The 23,891-nt window shown below is 38.8% G+C and overlaps 1 protein-coding gene across 2 annotated transcripts in view; it reads left to right on the plus strand.

The window, feature by feature from the left end:
* SENP2 (SUMO specific peptidase 2) overlaps window positions 1-23,891 on the plus strand; it is a 29,701-nt gene that overhangs the window by 2,378 nt on the left and 3,432 nt on the right. The window contains exons 2-15 of one of the 2 annotated variants that reach the window (XM_060242015.1): window positions 5,460-5,537; window positions 7,228-7,283; window positions 8,272-8,381; window positions 10,326-10,401; window positions 11,397-11,478; window positions 12,901-13,057; window positions 17,662-17,765; window positions 18,418-18,500; window positions 19,992-20,037; window positions 21,153-21,213; window positions 22,521-22,685; window positions 22,985-23,116; window positions 23,244-23,447; window positions 23,553-23,632. In XM_060242015.1, coding sequence (XP_060097998.1) covers window positions 5,460-5,537; window positions 7,228-7,283; window positions 8,272-8,381; window positions 10,326-10,401; window positions 11,397-11,478; window positions 12,901-13,057; window positions 17,662-17,765; window positions 18,418-18,500; window positions 19,992-20,037; window positions 21,153-21,213; window positions 22,521-22,685; window positions 22,985-23,116; window positions 23,244-23,447; window positions 23,553-23,632 — 1,434 coding nt within the window. The remainder of the gene's footprint in view (window positions 1-5,459; window positions 5,538-7,227; window positions 7,284-8,271; window positions 8,382-10,325; window positions 10,402-11,396; window positions 11,479-12,900; window positions 13,058-17,661; window positions 17,766-18,417; window positions 18,501-19,991; window positions 20,038-21,152; window positions 21,214-22,520; window positions 22,686-22,984; window positions 23,117-23,243; window positions 23,448-23,552; window positions 23,633-23,891) is intronic. The other variant, XM_060242016.1, reaches the window with a different exon arrangement.

The raw sequence follows: 23,891 nt of genomic DNA on the forward strand, positions 1-23,891 counted from the left end.
GGCCACCCCTGCCCTACAGACTCTGAAAATTTATTTTTGGGTGTCTGGAAAGGCTTGAAGCTGACATGGGATGTGGCATGGAGGGTGGCAAATACAGGGGGAATCAACAGAAATCCCTCTCCCCCACTATACAAGTTATAGTTCAGAGTTCCTGGAAGAATAGAGAGCTGTGATATGGCAGTTTCTCCCATCTACTGCAGCTCCCCACATCACATCCCTTAGCATTGCCTAGGTTCTCCCAAGTCTCAGGATGCCTTTTTGGTTGGGATACAAGGCCATAGTTAAAAAGGGAAGTTGACAAAGATCCTTTCTATTACCATTCGTAGTTCTCAGGCTCCAAGCCATTGTGTACTATTTTAGGAGTTATACAGTATAAATTATAGTTTCATGAAATATACAAAACCCTTGTTTTGCTGGTCACGAAAATTAAAATCAAGTTTTTTGTATAACCTATATTTTATGTGAACCACTGAAGATGGTCTTGAAAGGGAACTCAATGTAGCTCTGCCAGTTCCCAAATGCTATGATAAATGTGATTTTTTTTTTAATAATCCAGGAATGGCAGTAGTAGTATATAGGGATGGAAAATTCCTACAAATCCAAAGCTGGGGGATGGGGGATGTAGAATTGAAATTGCATTTAGAATTTCCTGTTAGTCTTAAAACCTAATTGTGTTCTTTAGTAAAATAGTGTATCACTTATAACTTAGCATATAAAATTGTATTAGCATATTTACAGAGTTAAAAAGTTTACGTCTTTGTTTTTTACAAACAGAACTGCAAATACATCAAATACTAAAAGAGTGCCACTGCAGCCAGCTGGGCATGGACTCCAGAGCTGCCCCCCCTCCAGCAACCTGGCTTTCCCTCCCTGGCCACCAGCCTAACCTGCTCAAAGGTCCAAGTCTTGGCTATCCACTGGGAGCTCAGGTCTAGCAGTGTCTTGACAGCGGTGGTGGCTGGCCCAGCCTTGCTCTGGTCCCCAGCTACCTACTGAGCACTCAGGTCTAGTAGCATCTTGATGGAGGTGGCGGCCAGCCCAGCCTTGCTCTGGTCTTGGCGGGTGACGGCTCCATAGGCCTTCCAATTCCTGGTCTCTCTCAAGCACCTTTGCTGGGAAATCCACCACTGTAGCCAGCCCCACTGCTTTGGCTGGTTGCACTCCTTCATTCCTCTTCCCGATGTGGCTCCATGGGCTCCAGCCCCAGTGCGCATGCATAAAAAGTGAGTTGTCAGCAATACGGGTTGCCTTTTATGTAGAGAAAGACTATATGATGTACACAGTGGCGAAGATTAAAAGCATGTGGTCTGACTCATACTGCATAGAACACATCAGCAAGAGCTTTAAATAAGTTGTAATAATTTTACATGCAAAGTTGGTAATTTTACATACACAAATGATGAATATATCAAATAATAAGACCACGCATGTTTTGTCCTCTTGGGCCTTCCTCAGTGGTCAATATACTATTTCAAAAACACAAATGTTCAGGTTAATATATAAATCTAGACCAGAAGTTGCTTTCTGATAAGAAAAGGCCAAATTGTTATAAGTATTATTAATAAATGATTTTTTAAAAAATTCTACAAGAAAAAATAATTTCTACCTCATAGGTTGTGTGGTTTCTGAAAGTTTATAAAGCAGGGCATGGATTCCATCTCATGGTAACTTGCACTCACACAAAATCTTCAGTGATATATATAGCGGTCTAAAAATTGAAAATTATAAGCTAAAATTTATAGATATATATATATGCAAATGAATCTTTAAGTCTAAAAATAATTAGATTCGCAAACCATCCTAGTATAGAATTTCCAATGTCTTTGGATGTGTGTGTTATCAACCAAGAGTTGCAATAAAGTGGCACATTTGTCATACTGCAGTCACCTATATGATGGAGCTAAAGGGTGATGCAATAATCCCATGTATTACGTAATACAGCTCCCAGAGGGGGGAGGGAAATGTGAGAGTGAATTGGGGAAAGAGAAAAGGAGGGGAAAGGGCCTAGGGATCAGCACTGTAAATCAAAGAGTAGCAAGTACATATTCATTCTCATTCAGAAACAGAAGGTTCAGTCCACTTCTTCATTCATGGGAATTACACTTGAGTTAGACTTGTAGGGGTTTAAGCAGGCTTGAAGGTGTATTTTGGACATTTTTCACAACCCAGAATCACAGCTGCTTCTCATTGTGGCCTGAAGTAAGTTAATGGTTGACAAGCAGAGCATTCAGTTTTTTGTTATCTAATATAGCTCTTATGCTCACAAATTGTCACCAGTGCTCATCTAAACTACCAGCTTTTCCACTGGGGGAAAATGAGAAAAACCTCTTTTTAAATGTACCATCACATCTCTAGTAATGCAGAAATATGTTCAAGATGATGTTCCCCACTTTTCTAGCATGGGGATCAGGTTCAGGGGAAATGATGCCAAGACATTTTTTCCTGTTACTGTTCTTGACCATAGCTAATTTCAAGTTTTGCGCTAGAAGTTAACTGCTATAGAAATTTGATTTTTAGAAGAGTAGTCAGCCACAGTGTGGCACCCTGTGCAAAGACGAGTTACAGTTTATTCTGATAGTGCTTTAAAAAAATAATACTGGGTCTTTGCCTTGAGCTCAGGGGTGTCCGCAGATCATCCTCCTGTGGCACCTTTGAATCAGGCAGTTGGAGGGGTTTTCCTTCGACATGGGACTTTTGCGGGAAGTTAGGGGCACAGCGGCAGCTGTTCCTGTTCTTCTTGCATGTCCTGAGGCTCCATCGCCATGATAGCTGACTGCAGCAGAAAAAGGTGATCGCCCGACTGCTTTCTTTTGCTCCTTTCAATTAGCTTTTGATGTATCACTTCTCTGCCCCAAGCATGGCAATTTTACTTGGCAAGTAAGTATGCTTTCAATACCACTGGCTAATAGGTCATTTTACATAACAACAAGCGGGCAGCAAAGGAAGGGAAAGAGGTCGACTATACGCCTACTTTTCTTGTGAATGAGGCCTCGAAAAGTTAAAGAGCAATTTTCAGTATTGATAACAATTTGAATTGGACTAAATGCAAATACTTAAATCGACACGGATTATAATTGGATATATGTTAAAGAGACTATTATTTGGCTGAAATATGGTCTGAACATAAATGAGATATATTTTAGAGAGATTTGTCCCTGTCGTCCAACTGCAACTGAAATGATAACATTTAAAATCACAGCTGGAGGAGATTTGGAATGATGGACTAACTGGATCTTTAAGCTACTTTTCAACTTGGATTAAGAGACTGAGTTTGCTGACAGAGAAAAATGGCACTGCCGAGTGAAATGTTTTACAAAAAAGATATACTATAGAGTATTACTTCTCTGAAGCAGGATCTCGGTTCATTAACGCAGTTGATTAGAAAGCAAATGGGAGTTTTTATGCTGAAAGCTAGCAAAATCTCAAATCTACATGAGCAGAGTGCTAAAGAGACTCTGGTGATGTCTGTGGAATTAGAATGGGAAGGTGATCCGCTGCGAAATGAACAAAAGAAAACCAAAATGGATCCTTGTGGCGCAGTTACAAAACAAGACTGGAAACTGAGATTGAGTGAAGTTCTGCTGAGAGGAACAAATGGCGTAGAATTCTTCTCCCCGTTACTGAGAGGGGTGGCCACACTGAGAAGAGAGAAGGTGCATCTCAGCCAACAAATCAAGATGTGGAAATTTTTCAGGAAGAAGCATCTTTGAACACTCTCTCTTTTTGTGAATAGTTGGATATGGAACTCTCAATAAGAACTGATATACGATTTTAAAAGGCAAAGTGGTATGTCTGGGTTATATTAAGTTGTTTTTTTCTGGAGTAATATGGATATAAAAGTTAAAGGAATGAAAAGTTTTAAAATTTTTAGAAGACAAATAACGTAATTAATTTGCAGCTTTGCGGGTAGTTGGATATGGAACTCATAGTAATATATGATTTTAAAAGATTAGGTGGGATTTCTGGGCTATATACTTAAGTAGGTAGTTAACATAATTACCTTTCAGTTTGGTTTGCATTTAATAGATAAAGATATTTTTTCTTATGTCTACTGTAATGATTATATTGTCGAACTAATAAGTGAATTTGTATTTTTAGTATGGTTAAGTAGTTAAAATCAAGATGTAAAAACTTTCCTGGGAAGAAGTGTTCCTGAGTGGTGGTTTCCTCTGTGGGTAATTAAATATGGAATTATTAATAAGAAGTGATATGTGATCTTAAAAGGTCAAGGGAGGTCCTAAGGATGGAAAGGTTTTGTTAAAATGTTAGATAAATATGCAGTTAATTTGGATCAGTGGTTAAGAGGGCAAACAACACATTTTTTTTTAATCTGGCAGATCTACACTTAGTATGTTTTGAGAAATTGTTCATACTGAGACAGATAAATTATCATATTTTATTCTTACCCTGTTAAGGATAAGGGTATCGGCTCCATAGTTTATATTAGGATGATATTATTAAATTAACAAGTCTGTTTGTGCCTTTATGATATTTCATATGTTTACTTTAACGTTGATATTGCTAAATTAACAAGTTAGTCTGTGCTTCCAATATGGTTTAGTTTAGCCAGCCAGCTTTCTGTTGAAACTGCTCTGATTTTTTATACTTTTTTGTGTTGAAGAAGAATTGTTTAGACTTATATTTTAAGTAATAGTTTAGTAAAAAAGATATAATGAAATATGGTAAAATATATGGAGAGAATTTTATACTTGCAGGTAAAAAGTATTGGGTATTTTATCTGGAGGTAGAACTGTAATTGATATATTTGTATTTTTCTTTGTTTCCATCTTTCCCATTTTGTATCTATCCTTCCCCCTCTATACTGTATCTATGCTCATGCTTCTTTTCTTTGTAGGTAAAATCAATAAAATAAAATTTATAAATATAAAAAACAATACTGGGATGTGTACTTCTGATTTATTTTCCTTGAATTGTTTTTCACTTAAACAAAAGAAAATGAACTATATAGATTTTATATTTCATGAAGCTTAGCTAAATGTAGGGTTGCCAAGTCCAATTCAAGAAATATCTGGGGGCTTTGGAGATGGAGCCAGGAGACTTTGGGGTGGAGCCAGGACCAAGGGTGTGACAAGCATAATTGAACTCCAAAGGGAGTTCTGGCCATCACATTTAAAGGAACTGCACACCTTTTAAATACTTCCCCTCCATTGGAAATGAAGGCACATTTCCCTTCTCCCCCTTTCTGATGACCCTGAAAGGGGGGCCTCCAAAGTGGGGGATTCCCTACCCCACCTGGGGATTGGCAACCCTAACTAAATGCCTCTTCAAAGTTGTCTTATTTGATTAGTATCATGGGATACTCAAGATAGCATGGCTATGCTGTTCAAAGATAGGAAACTTTTGGGAGTATTCTTTGATACAGTCATGGGTAAATGCAGCAGGCATGCAGTACCTAAACTCTCTGCAATTAACAAATGAAAATCTTACTTTTCTTTCAGCTTTGTTGCATACCCCACCCAAGTGACCTCCAGACAAATTAAAAAAAGGGGTATGAAAAGAACAGGGCACAGTACTACGTATGTATAAGCAAGGTTTATTTATGTTATTAAATTTGTGCCCTGCTTTCCATTAAGAAAACTTAAAATGAACAATCTGCAGAGAGTCCTAAAGTATTAAAATTTCAGTTCAGAGCTGTTCAAACAACATTTTTCAACAATATAGACTAGGGGTGTTGAACTCATTTGTTATTAGGGTTGGATCTGACATAAATGAGACTTTGTTGGGCCAGGCCATGTGTGTACCTATTTAAGATTAGATAGCAGAGATATAAACTTTTTAAAGAACACAGACAAACACGACTAAATTTTAAAAAAACAACCTCAAAATAAAGCATGCTTAAAACATTAGCACTTGTTAAAGGTGCTTTGTTTGTATTTCTCCCATGGGATCCAGGGAACTGGGCAAAGGAAACTCTGGCTCTTTCTCTCCTTCCTTAGGAGACTAGGAGGGGAACGAGCCTCAACCAATGGAGAAAATCGAGGTTTTGTTCTGTAGTTCCTGTGCAATTGAGCAAGCCTTGCAAAGCAAGCTGAGATGTGGAAGGAAGTAAGAGAGGAGAAGGCAGCAGACGAGCCAGTTGCTCAGGGACCTGATAGAAGCCCTTCAGGGGCTTGATTTGGCCCCCGGCCCCTTGTTTGACATCCTTTGGACAGTTTATTGTGCATAAGTGTAATACTATGGAAGTTAACTGTTGACTATCTGGCGTGCTCTTGCTTTAGTATTTAGAGGTATCCAGCTGTTCTGCCACTTAAAAAAATATTAATTTTTCAAACAAAAAATCAAAAGAAAAGCAAACACTGCTCAAGATAAAAAAGAAAACCCTTCTAATATACAAACATAGAAACAAGATTACAAAATAAGAACATGCAAAATAGAATGGTAGACAATATTGGATCAAATTATTGACAGGGGATTTAATATTGAACACTTCTGCCCCTTTTGTTCATTTTTATTTTTTCCTGTGGTTCTGTTGACCTCTGCAACCCTATATACTGAAAATTAAGTAGCAGTGAAGTCTAACGAATAGTTGACATGATTCTGTTTTGGGAGAGGTGTTATATTTGTGCAGCAGATATTGCTAAATGAAACTTTTTTCTTACAACTATGGCATTCTTTCTTTAGTTAACTACATTTAATTAGGCTTTATCAATGTTTTTTCACCACTCTGTAAAGTCGGACAAGTATCTTGAGAAGATAGATCTCAGTATAGCGTTTTATGTTAGGAATATGGCTGTGTTACTCACTACCACTGGTTAAAGCATACATGTGCTCATTACATTTTGCCAAAGTGCAGTAATAGTAATTTATTGCAAATTGACAATGCCTGTTACAATCTTATCTAAAAATGAGAATACGTAAAATACAGATTTTGATAGGAACTAATAAAAACAAGTTAGATAAAAATTGATTAAGAAAAGCAGAGATAAAGTGCCCTGCACACCCTCCCCCCTGAAAATCAATGTATTAGTATGAGAATGTTACAGATCATGCAACATGTCAAACTTATTGGTGTGAAGTGCCTATCATGAGGGAACTTTCTAGTGTGTATATACATGTGTATCTTATCTGATGGTCAGCAATAAAATGGTGTTTTTAATGGCCCTTGAGGCGAAATAAAAAATTTGGGAAGAACAAAGAGTATCTGCCTCCTTTTAACCATTTGAAAGACTGGTTTCTTAAAAGTATTTAAATATTTTCTGTCCACAGTGCTCAGTTAAATATTGACGACCCTGATCAGGAGCAAACAAAACGACAAAAACTTGGTAATACTTGTTCAGCCACTTCTCATGTGATTTGTTTGTCTTTGGCTGTATATCTTGAAATGAAATGCTTTGACTGTTTGTCTTGAAGATGTATTTCTGAGAGCTTCTATGCAGAATACCAAGTAGATCTTTGAACGCATCTCTTCATGCCCTCCCTTAGAAATTTCACAGCTATCTCAATACCTTTAAGACCAACAACACTTTATTCTGGGTATATGCTTTCAAGTGCCAAGTGCACACATTTCTTCAGATACCAGAAGTATGTGTACACACAGAAGCTTATACCCAGAATAAAACTTAATTGGTCTTAAAGATGCCACTGGACTAAAACTTTGTTCATCTATCTCGATAGTTGGTTATAACTTGTTTGTATGTTAGTATGTTGCTACTGCAGGACCCCAGTTTATTGTAAATCAAAATTATGCAACTATGGAAAGCCAATTTCTGGATGTTCTATAGCTGAATCATTCAAATATTATTTAAAAATAAATTAGTGCAGTAGCAAGCAATCCTCCCTCTAAGCTGTGGAGTCTTGTGAGCAAAAATTCTACTTTGTGAGCTACTGGCATTAAGGTTGTGAGCTGCTGCATAAATTATTGTGCTCTGGGGCCATTCTTCCTGAGCTAAGACAAAAATGTGTGAGTCAAAAGCTAAATAACTTTGAGCTAGTTCACACTAATTTAGCTTAGAGGGAACACTGGTAGCAAGAGAGGCAAAGCTAGATCTGTCGATATAGGAACCATTATTTGTGTCTTATTGTGAGTGGAATCACTTTTGTACCTGATCATGCTTTGGCAGGGTGGGGTGAAATCTGAAATATTTGTGAACATTGTGCTCTGTTACAGAAATATGGTATAGCTGCAGTCTTGTACTGTGTGAAACTTAGGAAGTAGGTTTGTTTTAATTGGAATGCTTGAGTTTCTAGATAGACAGAATGCCATTTTAATATATTTAATTAATTTTAATGTAATATATTTAATTTTTCTAGGAATTTTCTGTGCGTTTACACAAGGAATTGTCAGTCTAATTAAGCTACCATCCCAGCTGACGGCTAAGTATTTTCTGACTGGAGATCGGCATGCAGAAGCTACAGATGAGGTTTGTAAGGATTTTGAGAAAAGAGAGAGTCTGTACATTCAAGCCAAACTAACTTAGTGAGATCTTTGCCATGTTTTCTGTAGAATGGCAGTGTAATGAATGGAAATCTCTTACTCTTTAGCTGTAAAATAGGATAATTTTATGAACATCTTTGCTGACCAAAATCCCATCTCATGACGTGGGCTCAGTCACTTAAGCCTCAAGGATTTGACACCTGAATTAATGTCAGGTATATCTCCAAGGGAAAACAATGGAGAACCCACCCACACTTAATGGCCTATTGTGGGAAAATTTCCCTCATTCTGTTGCCACTCCTGTGTACTGCCCAGGAGACATTTGTCATTTTTGTGTGTGGCTTCTAGCTCTGCATACAACCCCAGTAGTGCTGTGCAAAACTCACATAGTTCTGAGGAGAATAATTCATTGGTCTGAACCTTGGAGGGGGACATTTGCCAGCCCCTCACTTTCCGTCTGGTCAAAGATGAACCCCCTCATGGAACCCCTAAAATAAGGATAAGCAAGAAGGAGGCATTAGCTTACTTTTAACTATTAATTTTGAAGTGCTTGGCCAGCCTCATTGGGGAAACTGGAAGTCCTTTGAGGTTTAGAATTGGCTAGATTGTTTTGTTTTCTGTGTTCTGTGTTTCCCCTGTATCTCTGTGTAAGCTAAGAATAAACTTTAAAAACTGGGAACCCAGTCTTGACAGTCTTCCCAACCATAGTCAGCTACTCAACTCACATAACATATAAGGGAAAGGTCAAGTGGGTAAGCCAGTTGCCTGCTGCAAACCAGGGCTTTGCCTTGTTCTTCCTCCTGCAGCCGAGAAGGGACTTCCTCTGGCACATACACACTGTGGTGGCTGATACTCAGACTGTCCTGAGGCAGTTAATCAGGGCCACAAAGTGTTAACCCCAGAGATGGTGGCAATGCCACTCATGAGTAGAGGTTCTAGAGGTATTGTGTATCATACAAAAAGCCTTAGTCTCTAAACACAGATGCATGCACACACCCTCAGCAGATCTCCAGTGCTATACAGGCAACCTCATAGAATTTTGGTTGAGATGTCTCATTAACAGGATGCCGCTGTTCACTTAAAAGGTCCTTTTTCTCTGTGGTTGTCTTCTTCCCTATCCCCAGTGAAGAAGCAGACCCTATCTAAGCAAGAGCTCTTCCTGTGAGTTGTTACATGTTAGTTTAAACTATAAACAAATAGGACTTGTGAAACATCCAGGCAGGTACTATAGATGCATTAGTTGTTCACTGTCAGATGGTGAGTCAAATTGCCAACTCTTTGATGTGATATCAGGCTACTTTGGATTCTGTTCCTAGCAGGTGGGGGTAGCACATAGTTGTGTGTGCTTAGGCTAGGCAGGTCTGCAGTGCCTCTGGCAGGGCTATCAGCTAGAAGGTCCTGTGGAAATTAAATGATTTTATTGCAAAAGCTTGTTTCAATTCTACTCTGTGGGAAAGATCTAGTCTAATGGAATATGAATGCTGCTAAAGATCTCCCAAGTGTTGACTTTGCTCCATAGTAAATACTTGTTAGTTTTATTTTTTTAATAAATGGCTTGTCCATTTGGAGATCAGTATGCTCAGGTACTTCACTGGGAAAACAGATAAAAACTAACTATGAATTTCAGGAATGATGTACTGGGTTTATCATTTTGTTTCACCATTAAAAGTATATTCTCTGTGGCACTAATGTACCAAGTAAAAGCTGAGGACTTTCTGACCTGAATTTGATGTGTTATATTAAGTTATGTAGGAGTAATCGTTATGGCTTGTGCAGGTAGACCTGTATTTCAGTCCATAGAATAATAAAATAGTATAATAATTCGGACATGTTTTGTGTTCTAAGAAATAACACTGGGTATGGGAACAGTATGGATGTTGTACATTTGAAGTGACTGGAAATAATGCTTATACAGACGTATTTCTTTAAGTTTTTTCCAAATGCTTCTGATACTTTGGATGCTGAGCTAATGGAACCTATCTCTGGGATGCAAATGGTTGAACTGGGTAAGTCAGAGCACTATAATTCTGTGAGATGTTTGATCTGGGGTTAACTGTGACATTTCATTCAGCATTATACAACGCACATTAATTGAGGCAATAAAGTGAAAATATTCAAAGCACTGGATTTGTGTACTCCCAGTTTCTCACAGTGGTTGCATTTCCTCTTCATAAGTGGTTTTTTTATTGATTCTATGTCTTATGAAGTACTTGTGCTTATATAATGCTTTATATTATGGATGAGCTACAGAAGTGTTAGATTTAGGCTGTGGCTACATGCAGATATCACAAGCCTCTGTCTATCTGTGATGAGAAAGTCAGGGAGTCTCTCTCATGCACTATCTTCCCTCATGTGCTATTGAAACATTGTTCCAAACTTGGAAGTATTCAGTGAAGCTTGTTGTGACATATGAATCAGATGAAATGACAAACCATGTGGCTAGCTTATTTATTTATTTAAAATGTTCATAATACCTACCTTTCTGTCAAGCATTCCAGGACCCAACATGTGTGGTCACAATGTAAAAAGTAATCTAAACAGTTTAATTAAATTAACATTAAAACCAAAACCGTGTCCCAACCATCATGCCAGGCTCAAGCAACCCCCAGAACTCTCCAGAACAGCTCTGTTTTGTTGCCTTACTGGAAGGCCAGGAGACAGGAGCCTCTTAACCTCTTCTGGGAGGTTCACCTAGAGCCTTGCAGAAAAGTTGTAGAATTCTGCAGCTTTCCTTGTAAAACAATTATTGGCCAGGAGAATTCCAGCCCTTGCTTGCCTACAAGTGTGCTCCAAAGGAGTGCTTTATCTTTTCCCTTGTGGCCAGCTAGAACCCTTTTTGTAAGCAGGTGGGTTCAACAGCTTGTCACTTAGAACAGTTGGTGCTTCTAGCTTAGAGGGCGCCAGTGGTCTCCATTCACAATGGAAGAAAATATGATTGTCCTCTGGGAGCAGCCAGACAACCTAATTGTTAGTGATACATCCTATTGCCTTTTTCCATCAGATAAAAAAACTGCTTATGGTACCAGTGGGCATCCCAATGAAGAGATGGCTCCTAATGGTAGCAGAGTTATGCCCGCTCTGAGGTAAGAATCTTCCATTTAACTTTTTTTGTTCATCACTTTACAATTCAAACTTACTGGGGGATTAAAACTTTTCAGGCATGTATTATTGGTATTTCTCTTGAAGTAGTTCTCAGTTTGTTCTTACATGAAGTGCTGATTATTGACTGGTACTTGGGGTTGCAGTGCCATAGATAGATGTCCCACAGTTCATTCCACAGTTCATTTGAGTCATGTGGACTCAGTGATAAAGCATCTGCTTGGCATGCAGGTTGTCCCAGGTGCAATCCCTAGAATTTCCAGTTAAAAAAAAATTGGTAATAGTCAATGTGAAGGAACTCTGCCTCAAACTCTGGAGAGCCATTGCCAGTCTGAGTAGATAATAATGACCTTGATGAACCAGTGGTCAGATTCTGTATAAGACAACTTGGAATACATATTTAAACTTAAAACTCTGTTGAATCAACCATGTAAATAAATTGGGGGGAGGAGTCATGCATGCCATGCTGCACTTCACTATTGCTGCAAGATTGTTCTCATTTTGTGTTTAAAAAGTTGTTGACTCTTAAACATTGCTCGGAAGAGAAATACAGATCCCATCCAGTATGCAACCTCCATGGCTTGGCTCTGCATTTAGTGCTTTTTTAAAGTGTATAGAATGGTTGAGGACTGGATGAAAGAATCTGGAAAGGTAACAGTATTGTGCAAGCTGAAATTGGGTTTTAGTTTCAGGAGCTGAGAGGAATAAATTTAATGCACATGCTTACAAAAAAATTTTTGTTAGCCACTGTTTTTGTTTTCCGGTACATCTAACAGCAGTGACTTGCAGGGAGTTCTTCCTGGACAGGCAACCTAAATTTCTTGAAAAGAACTTACCTGTTATTCTTTATTCAGTTTGATATCAGTTTAGCATAGGTGAGATTATTATAATTCAGAAAAAAAAACAGAAATGCAGGGCATCTGAGGGAGGCTCATAGAAGCACATAGTTGGTGATTCTTAATGGAGTTCACATCTCCTAGGACCTTAAAAAAAGTAGCACTTGGGAAATCAGAATCATGTTTGACATTAAGACACTGGCTGATGTCCATCAAGCACATTGAATTTATGTCTGAGATCTCTGTGTTACATGAATTTTTCATAAATGTAAACAATTTGCCTTGTCTGGAATGCTGTTTTATGTCTAAATTTTTCTTGTGGCTTTGGGGGTCATTCAATAATTGTGCACACTGTGGGTGTTGATGTTTAATCCATTAAGAGCTACTGATATAATATGCTATTTGCTGTGTATTTTTTACTGTTTCCATAAATCTTGTCATGTAAACTGATGCGAAGAGGACTGTGCTGTAGTCTGCCTAGTATATTTCCCAGAAAGAAAATGTGCAGGTTTTAGTAGTATGTTTAATTCTGTAATTCTTTGTTGTTATTGTTGTTGTTTTTCTTGTCAGGAAGGACTGCAGTACCAGAAAGGATAGCAAGACAAATAATAATTATTTTTCAGAGGACTTGCTTCCTTGGGGAAATGCAGTTCACAGACATTTGTCGGATACTCCTCCAGTGAGTACAAGAAGGCTTTTAAAAAAGCCTCACTACACAGTGGAAGAGGTAAGTCCAATTACATATAACAGTTGTATTCTGAAATACTTTTTATCGATGTCTAGTATTTTATTATTTATTTATGTGATATTTTCCCTGTCTTCTATCATGAACGTCAAGGCAGCTTGCATAGATTCCCTGGTGGTCTCATATCCAGACCCTGAACATACTTGGCAATGTTGCTTGGTTGGGTGTCTTAAAATGATCCTCTGGGGACCAAGTGAAACACTTCTTACACAGCATTTAAGATGTGATGTCTGAACTAGTGCTGCTGGCTAGAGTAACTGACTTCTGACAAAATTAGTGTCATGGTTCCCTAAAGAGCAGGCTGTGTAATTCTCAGTTTCTTCAGTTTTAAAACTGGGAGCTTATACATGTTAGATTTCCTGTATCATAATGCTGTTCTAGGTCTCAGTTACAATGGGTAGAAGTCATGTAATCTGAACTGTCATATCCAGTGGTACTGTGGGAGGTGAGTCACTTCTGGTGATTTCCTTCATTTGGTTACAACTTCTCACACCACATCACTCCTGTGCCATTCCTGAGGCTCCCCCAACCCTCAGTAGCAGTTTTTCAAGGGGCACAGAGGGCTGCTTTTGAAAGGAGGGATCCACAAAATCTATTCCACAAACCATAGCAACACATGCATTAGTTTAGATCTGAGGCATGCACTTGATTAACAGTCTAATAATTGAAAATGTAGCTTCCTAGCATACAGAAGATTTAATATCTGCTTATAAAATGCCGTATTATAAAATGCCCTATTCATTTATTTGTAGAGAAATGACACCACACACCCCAAGTGTTGGGTAAAAGAAATTGCACTTTGCTTTACGAATCACAGGAACATAGAATTGGAAGGGACCTCCAGGGTCATCTAGTCTAACTCCCTGTACAATGCAGGAAATTTACAAATACCTCTTCCTCCCCTCCCCGTACACCCAGTGACACTTGCTCTATACCCAGAAGATGGCCAAAAGGAAAGGATCCCTGGCAAAACTGGCCTGGAGAAAAAAATGCTGCCTGACTCCAGATGCGCATCACACTTCTGACTCATGTTCAGTGTATGGTCCACTAAGCTTCCTAGATCCTTTTTTCACATATTACTGCCAAGACAAGTCTCTCCCATCCTATAATTATGTATTGGATTTTTCCTACCTAAGTGCAAAACTTTAAATTTATCCCCGTTAAAATTCATTTTATTGGTTTTAGCCCAGTTTTCCAGCCTGTCAGGATCATCCTGTATCCTGACTCTGTTTTCTACCATATTTGCTACCCCTCCCAATTTAGTACAATCTGCAAATTTAATAAGCATTCCCACTATTCCTTCATCCAAATCATTTATAAAGATGTTGAACAAAACAGGTCCCAGGACAGATCCTTGAGGTACTCCACTTGTCACTCCTCTCCAAGAGGATGAGGAACCATTCACAAACACTCTTTGGGTGTGATCTGTCAACCAGTTACAGATCCACCTAACAGTAACAGGATCCAAACCACAATTTACCAATTAGTCAACAAGAATATGATGTGGAACCTTATCAGAAGCCTTACTGAAATCAGTGAACAATGTCTGCAGCATTCCCCTGATCCAGCAAGGTAGCAACATTCTCAATAACAGTTCAAGTTAGTCTGACATGACTTGTTCTTGAGAAACCCATGCTGGCTCTTAGTGTCCTTTCTAAATGCTCAAGGATTGATTATTTGATTTGTTCTAAAACTTTTTCAGGTATAGGCATCAAGCTGACAAGTTTGGTAGATAACTGGGTCCTCCTTTTCCCCCTTCTTGAAGATGGGGACAATATTTGCCTGCCTCCAATTTTCTGGCACTTCACCTGTTCTCCAAGAGTACTCAGAAATAATGGCCAGAGGCTCAGAAATTACATCTGCAAATTCTTTTAGTACTCTTGGATGCAGTTCATCAGGCCCCAAGGACTTATTTAAAGAAACTAGGTGTTTATGTACTACTCCTATGTTGATCCTAAGCTGCAACTCCCTTCCCTCCTTATGTGTTCTGTTTCTGCCATGTCAAGCACTTCTCCTTCACAAGAGGACTTAGGAAAAGTAGGAATTGAGCAGTTCTGCCCTTTCTTCATCACCTGTTACATTTTCAGTTTCCTGTCCCTGCGATGGATTTACTATGTCATTGTTCTTTTTCTTACTTTGAACATAAGAAATGAACCCTTTTTTGTTGCTTTTAACATCTCTTGCTAGGCTAAATTCATACTGAGCTTTAGCTTTTCTAACTTTCTCTCTACAAGGACTGATTATTTTTTTGTATTCTTGGTTATAAGGCCCTCCTTCCATGTTGGGTTTATAATCTGACTGTTAAATTGTTAAGCCCAAACTGTCCTTACAGGCAGTCTGGTCAAAAGAAAAAGCTAGCCCCTCCCCTTCTAATTGCAAGCTGCAGGGTTTGGTGGAGTAACCATTCCTACAGTAATGAATATAGCAATATAAGGCAAAAGGAGCATCAGATCTTGTAGGCTGAAAGCATGTAGGCAGTGGGGACTTTTGAGCCTCAAAAGTTACCAGAATGTTACAGCGTTTTCCTTCTGTCCCTGGTGAATTAAGTGTTTTCCTTCTCTCCCTGGTTAAACTACAGTGCTTCTCGTGGCCTTCCAGTGATAATGGAGAGAACCTTATTTGTGAAAGGGAATGAGTGAGATAAATTTGGATTGGTGAACTACTCATTGTAATCTATCAATTTGAAACCTGGGCCAGCTGAATAAATCCCATACTTCCCAACATAAAAATAAGGGCTTGTGGAATTGTTTTCCAAGGTTTTTGTCCCACTTTTCCCGTGTCTAGTCTTCAAGGCAGCATATGTTATTAGAAAAACGCAAAACCTAGTTCCTTAAAAACGTCAATAAATATAATACAACTATAACAGCAACAAAAGGATACATTGTGTGTGAAAATACATTTTATTATTCTGAGATTCCCTGAAGGAGTTCAGAGTGACCTATGAAAAGTTCAGTTGTGACTAGCTCATTTGTCTCCCATTGATTCTTGGCCAAGCAGGAATTATTATTATTATTAATTATTATCTCCATTTTTCTCATAGAGACCTTCCAATAACTTCTAATTCTTAATCTATGGCTTTTCAGCAACATTACTATCTTGCCTGTTGCTTGAACGTATGGTCCAAAATTAAGTGGTTCTAGACTTGCCAATCCCCAGGTCCCAGTGGGGGTTCTTCCGCTTTCCCAGGCTCCTTCCCACCTCCAGTCAGCTGGCCGGCGGGGGGAATCCCCACCCGCAGAGGGCCATGTGCCTTTCCCCCTCCGGAGGCTTCAGTCTCCGATTGAAAGACTTCCTCTTGGGATGGTGTGTCTGTGTTACTTTGAAGAAGTTGGCAGCAACTCATGTGTAGAGAGGCACCAAATTTTCAGTATAGCATCTAGTGCCTCTCCCCAAAGTGCCCCCAAGTTTCAAAACGATTGGACCAGGGGGTCCAATTCTATGAGCCTCAAAAGAAGGTGCCCCTATCCTTCATTATTTCCTATGGAAGGAAGACATTTAAAAAGGTGTGTTGTCTCTTTAAATGTGGTGGCCATAACTCCCTTGGAGTTCAATTATGATTGTCGCACCCTTGTTCCTGGCTCCGCCCCAATGTCTCCTGGCTCCACCCCCAAAGTCCCCAGATATTTCTTGAATTGGACTTGGCAACCCTAAGTGGTCCTGTATTTGTATTCTGTTGCTAAGCCTTTTCAATCATGGCTAGTCTGAATTCAGTTTTTTCCCCTTTAGTGTATCCATAAATCACTGACATGTTTTAGATTTATAAAGCAAGAGATATTTTAGTGCCAGTTAGTTATGTCTTAAAGCATTAAGTGATTGAGTGGCGCTTATGAAAATAAGTGCCTTGCTAGATCCAGTCAGTCTATCTAGTCCAGCATTATTTGCAAGAATTTATAGCCACCAGCGGGTGGTCCACTAGAAAATGGCCAGTGTCCCATAATCTGCTTAATCCTGGGCTGGGTTTTAAATGCTGGATTTGAATTAATACCTTTTCATGCTTGGTTTTTATTTTGTAAACTGCCTTGAGAAGGTTCCAAGAAAGGCAACTTTAAACATTTCTAAATTAATAACAATACTTACTATTATAAATAGTTGCTGCTTTAACAATGAAATCCTTTGTCCCCCCAAAAAACATTTTTTGAGCTCTAAACTGCCATTTCTCATGTTGACTGCTGTAGTAACTGATCTTCCAGAATGAGTTGGCCATTGACTTTTGATGTTTTCTCTAAACAACACAACACAAAACCTTCATTTGGACCAGTAAGACAGGCAGATCATGATTTGCTTGTTTCCATCTCTGCAGACTGCAGAAGTTCCCTGTCTGCAGTAGTTATCCCATGATATGGAAGAAATCAGTTGCACCCTAATATTTATGTTTATCCAAAAGTAAGTCCCATTGTTCTTAATTAAGTGTGCTTAGCGTTATGATTATAGGCTCTCTGTACCTCAATTTCCTGTCAGCAGACTAGGAGCAATAGTATTGCTCTATTTGAAATGTTGGTTGTAAGGCTGGGATGAAGAATATAGGTATTAGTTCAGGAGTGCATGAAATGTACAATAACTTCATTGCGCTATTCTTCCCTCTGCAGGGAGTTCAAAGAGGTGAGAGAGAGAAATACAAACAGCTACTTGAACAAGAAAAAGAAAAGAGCCCTAAAAATGATACCAGTACTATTGTAGGAAAGCACTCAAAGTAAGTCACTGCTATGCTATGTAAAGTATAGCAATTCAAAACTGCACTTGAAATGGATAACGATTCTCTTTAAAGAGAAAAAGAGAGAAAGGGCTCTTGCATTTCCTTTTGAAATGTAACTTTATACGTAGTGGGACCAAACTGGCTAAGATAAACTTACCTACTGTGATTTTTAGAAACCTGATCTTAATTCATTCAACAACTATGTCTTTAATATTAAGGAGGTAATGTATGTGTTATTGCAGAATCAATATGTTAGAGGTTGTGCTCATTGGTTAAGCATCCACAAGTAGGAGTTTGGTGCTTGGAATCCACAGTCATCAGCTGTGTAGTAAGCAAGTGTGGAAAAAGAACAGTCAGCACTTACATGCAGCATGGCTGCTTTAAATACCCAGCAACTTCCCCAGTCTCTTTGCAGTTGTGATATTGCTTTAAACTGCTTTATAGCTGTATGACTCTCCCCCCCCTTTCAAACTCTTGTTGGTTTATGGAACTGTGTTGATGGATTGTTGTTTTTAATATCATAGATGGCAGTATATTCAGTGTTCAATAAAATGTTCAATAAAACATTTCTGTGCAGATGAAACTTGGGGATTTTCTTAATTGGGGAGGAAATTAACTTTCTTTATTATTTTGAATGTGCTGAATCAAGTGTCCAAGGACATGCAAGTGGATTGTTAATGTCTGGTTGCTGTGTGGAGGTAGATGTCCCACCAACTGTGACACCAAGGAATGGCAAGTATTATCTGTACTTACCATTTAAGCTAGTGTTCATAGTGGTGAGATAAGTGGAGACCTTCTAAAGTCATACTGCTTTAGATGTTATGGGAAAGACAAAGATACATATGGAAATTCATGTATCTCCATAGTGAGTAGCATATCTGTGGAGGAAGATGCATATCTATAGATGGATGGGAAGTATATCTTTAAGGACCATGGCAAGAGTTGGTTCCAGGGAGCATCCTCCATGTGTCTACATCAGAGGTGGCCAAACTTGCTTAATGCAAGAGCTGCATAGAATAAATGTTAGATGTTTGAGAGCCACAAAACATGAATGTCAGATATTTGAGAGCTGCAAGATAGGAAAGAAGGAAATAGATGGAGAGAGTGAGGAAAAGATGGAAAGAAAGCAACTTTAACTTTAAATGCATTCTCTAAGCCACCAGATGGCTTGGTTTGGGGAAGCAATTTATTTATTTTATCATATTTATTTATTAGAAATTTAAAAGAGACAAATGCTGGCCAACAGGGCAGTGGGGACTTCAAGAGCCACACAGTATGAGTGAAAGAACCACATTTTGCTCCTGAGCTGCAGTTTGGCCACCCCTTGTCTAGATTGTGTCACCCCTCTCCTTTGTTATGCTAATTTGTGGAAGAATGGGAATTTCAATTTTTCTGTAACTATAAAAAGAAGGGGGCTTCCCGGTGATACATGTAGTTGACATAGAAGCTGTCTAGAATTGATTAACGGCAGCAAAAATAGCAATTGCGAGTAATTGGTAAAATAAGAATTCCCCACCTTGATCAGGGATTACCTGAGGCATGTTTTCTTCCTGCAGAAGGGGCTAAGGAGTTGTGTGTTTTTGCCAGTTTTCTTCCCTTCCACTGCAGACCACTTCATTGGGCCTAGCTCTTTTTTTTAATGGTACAGCATTTAAGGAAGCATGGTAGGCTGATTGGAGGGAGACAACAAGTAACTTTGGCTATAACCCCTAGAACTTGGGATGTGAAACAAATAGTGAAATGTACCAGTATTCATTTTTGAGAAGGAAGCCAAAAAATTCATTAGAAATAAAATTTTCTAAATATTTCAAGATAAATATATTGATAATGTGAGTTTAATTTGTTCTTTCCTTTTAAAATCAGTTATTTAATTTGGCATTAATTCCGTACAAAATAACTTCGAATTAGATGCAGGTTATTTAAGGTTATTGTCTTTCATAAAGGATAAATATAATTGACAGTTTTGCAGTCATAATCTTGTATTTAAAATACACTAGTAAGTGAGAAATAATTTACAGATGGAATAGGTGTGATAAAGTGCTTGTAGTTTGCGGTGCAAATGTAATTATGATCCTTATTGAAGGTTGCCCTGAACCTTATGGATGGGCAGAATATAATTTTTAATATAATAAAGAGAGCTCTTACTCTTTGCTGAAGATGTAATTTGTTGCTGTCATGGTAAAACAGTAATTTTACTGTGTTCCTTGCACATCTTTTTCAAAGGTATCAGAAGCTTTGATTCAGTGTGCCCCAGAAGAGATGTAAGCAGGTAGGTGTGAAATTTTGGTGTGGCTGACAGGGTGATTGAGTATTAGAGCACATGAATTTGTGTTTATATGTTAAGTTAGTGAAAGAGCTGTTTTTTAATGTTTATTGTATCAATTAATAATTCCCAAGGACATCAGGGAATGCTTCAGGGCAGGAGCAGTTGGGGCTGGTAGTGTAGTACCCAGATGGATTTATGGAAAACGCAAAAGCTACAAGATAACATGTGAACTGTTGTCAGCAATGACTCCAGTCATCTGTAGTTCTCCCTTGCATAGATGTAATCTCTAAGCTATGAAGAAAAAGAGAGGTAGTTTTGTTGGTGAAAGACCAAGATTAGAAGAAGGGTAATGGAGTTATTCTCCAGGCAGGTGCAGTTGGAAGAAGGCAGTCTTTAAAATAGCCCAGTCCCAGACTGATTAGGGCTTTAAAAGAAAGAACCTGTACTGTGAATTGTGCCCAGATATGAATTAGCAGCCTGTGAAGTTCCTTCAATACTTGTGAAATGTTTTCCCAGCAATCTTTACCAGTCAGCTGTCTTCAGTTGATGTTAGAACCAATAAAGCTCTGATGTTTATTGGAGGACCTGCTCTGCGTACTCCATTCTCAGAAATGAAAGAGGCTGCTGGTGATGCCTTTATTCCCTGCATCCATTTGCTCAGCATTTGTGCTATTTTTAATTTTACACATCAGTTTAAAAACAGATTTGGTTTTATTTTGGTTAATTTTGATGCTGTTGTTTTTAGCCTGCTGCTGCTTTTATTAGGTTGAATTCATTGCTTCGGAGAACCAAGCAAATTCCCATAAGCCCTTTTTTGCGAGTCAGCTTGCTGTTTCCTGCAATGGGGAGTCAAGGGAGGGAGATCCTTACTGGCTCTGCTTCTTGTTGTAGTGCCTTTTTCTAGGTATATTCTGAATCTCCAGCATGTTAATGCAGCACAGAATTATTTCATCCTCCCCAGCAAATGGTGCTGCTATTGCTATCAAGTATATGTTAGCATTGGTTTAAAAAGAATAAAATGCCAGTGAGCTGTTGTTGGGCAAAAAGTACTTTCCATGTCTGCCTTCCTGGCATAGTCTCCTCTCACCATGAATGATTTCCACATTTGTTTCTTTCAGCCCAGTGATCATAGCCAAAAGATCTTCAGAGCTTGAAAAACTCATAGCACAGAGAAAAGAGGTGAGTCCTGGAGAAACACACATGCCCTGTTATGAACCATTTCTATTTCCCTGTATAAATAGATTTTTAAACTTCATTTATACCCCACTTTTTTTCCAATAGAGATCCAAAGTAGCTTCTCCATTTTATCCTCACAACAATCCTGAAAGGTAGCAGTAGAAAAGAGCAAGAGTCCAGTAGCACCTTAAAGACTAACAACATTTGTGGCAGGGTATGAGCTTTCATTTCCTCAGGTATCTGAAGAACTGAACAGTAACTCACTGAAGCTCATACCCTACCACACATTTTGTCCGTCTTTAAGGTGCTACTAGACTCTTGCTATTTTCTACTGCTACAGACAAATATGGCTACCCACCTTGATCTGTCTCCTGGGAGGTAGGTTAGGCTGAACATGTGTGACTGACCTCAGATCACCCAGCAACTTTCCATGACAGAGTGGAAATTTGAACCTTGGTTTCCCAGACCCTAGTCCAATACCATAACCACACCATGCTGGTTCTCAGCATTTGCAAATTATAAACTTTGTGTTGTTTTCCAACCAAAATTAGATACTTAAGTGATTTAGAAAGTCCATCACAAGAGTACAGTATAAAATATCAGAGGGAGTATGGGGGATAGAGGGAGGAAGGTGAAAACCTTCCAAGTCTTGTCTCTAGTTCTGCATTGTACATTTTGTGTGGCTCTTGTTGCACTAGCCTGACCTGCCTGTTCCTTTGCCTGTACAGTGTTCTATCCTCTCATCCACTTGTCCATCATGCACCCAGTCCTCCAGCTTGCCTCCTTGCTGTTTTCCCCCTGGCTGTTTGCCCCCCTGCTCAGTTGTCTGCTTGCCAGGTCAGTGAAGCACAGGGTGTGGGGAGAGTAGACACACAAGGGAAGCAAACCAGAATAGCTCTAATGTCGTCTTCATGTCTGCTCCTTGTTCTGTTGCCACCATGTTTTCCCATAGCATCAACCAAATATGCCACAAAAAGGTTTTTTGTGGGGTTATGTCTGCATCTACTTAGACACTGCTTCTTGGTTGTGTTTACTCCCTTACCAGTTTTTTAAACATTTCATATTTTCTATGAATCTCTCCCCCCACCCCAAAGCCTGGATTGCAGACCCTAGTTCTGCTAGTTCTGTAGTGCGTTGTTTGGATTTATTTGATGAACATAGGGGGCCATTCATGGCTGGCCGATAAGCAGATGGTACTGAGATTCTAATGCTAGAGGAGCTTGAATGCTGCTTTCCTGTGAAAAAGCCAATCACAGGAGGATCTCCAGGATTCAAGATTCATTTTATGATTTTTCCCCCCCTTTTAACAGCATGGAAAGCATCCCTCAGCGAATGACCTATCAGAGGAAGTGTTGCTTAGGTTAAACCTGAATCATGAAGGTTCTTCATGTAGAAGGAGCTCCCAAGTTGACATAGAAGAACAAAAATATCTGAATTGGGATAAGACTACGCAGTGCCTTCCTACCCTTACAGAGGTACATTTTTCTGATAGGGTTTCTTGGAGTCACATACTGATATCAGATATTTGGTCCTTTTCTGTCATCTGTACTGTAACACTTTTACCTCATTGCAGTTTAAAGAGAAAGCTGATTTTAAAAAAAACGAATTACCATGTTCAGTATACAACATGTTGTGAACTTTCGATTTTTTAATAGTCTAAAGGTTAGAGCAATGTAAACTCATTCTTTTCCCTCCATCCCACTTCCTTAATTCATTCTCTTTCTTTCTCTCTCTCTCTGCTCATGGTGTTCATTGCATAAACTTGCTCTTTCAGGATATGGAGAGAGAGATAGAAAATGTGCTGAGCTGTGGCCCAGAGGATGAAGTTTTGAGTAGTGCCTTCAATCTGAAGATCACACGTGGAGATATTCAGACACTAAGAAATCAGCACTGGCTTAATGATGTGGTAATTCTGAAGTTGGGGTGAAAATTCTTGGTATAAATTCTAGAATTCCACAGTTTAGCCAGTTACAAGACAGACAAAGAATCTCTGATCTTTTAATCTCCTTTTTGATTTCCCCTTGTGTTTATAGATCATTAACTTCTACATGAATCTTCTCGTAGACCGTAATAAAAGGCCAGGACTTCCAGCACTTTACGCTTTCAGTACTTTCTTCTATCCGAAGCTAAATTCTGAGGGCTACAGTGCAGTCAGTAAATGGACCAAAGGAGTAGACTTGTTCCAGCATGATATGATCTTGGTACCCATTCATATCCAGATACATTGGGGATTATTAGTGAGTCCATTTTAGCTATGTCTTATAATTTTTTATAGAAGAGGGGAAGGGTATAAGGTGGCATACAATGTGACTGTTTCATTAACAACCTTCTTTCAATAACAGGTTGTAGACATGAGGAGAAAGACAATCAAATATTTTGACTCAGCGGGACACAATGGCTATAAGATCTGTAAGAGATTGCTGTAAGTAGGTGCTTACTAACAATAAATTATAGGATAAATTTATTTTTCCTTACTATCTTATAGTTTATTCTAATTTCTCTGTAAAACCTCTGATTAAAGGTATGGGGTTGTCACCTTAGGTATTCACAAATGGCCAAGATCAGCAGCTGTTTGACATGGACTTGCTGCTACTCCAAAACCACTGGTTATCAATTGAATATGTAGCTTTGTTCCTGTATAGCTGACTGTATACAAAGCTACTGTGAAAGTCATTACTTTT

This window comes from Heteronotia binoei, chromosome 6, assembly GCF_032191835.1.
Source record: "Heteronotia binoei isolate CCM8104 ecotype False Entrance Well chromosome 6, APGP_CSIRO_Hbin_v1, whole genome shotgun sequence".
NCBI classification, from domain to species: Eukaryota; Metazoa; Chordata; class Lepidosauria; order Squamata; family Gekkonidae; genus Heteronotia; species Heteronotia binoei.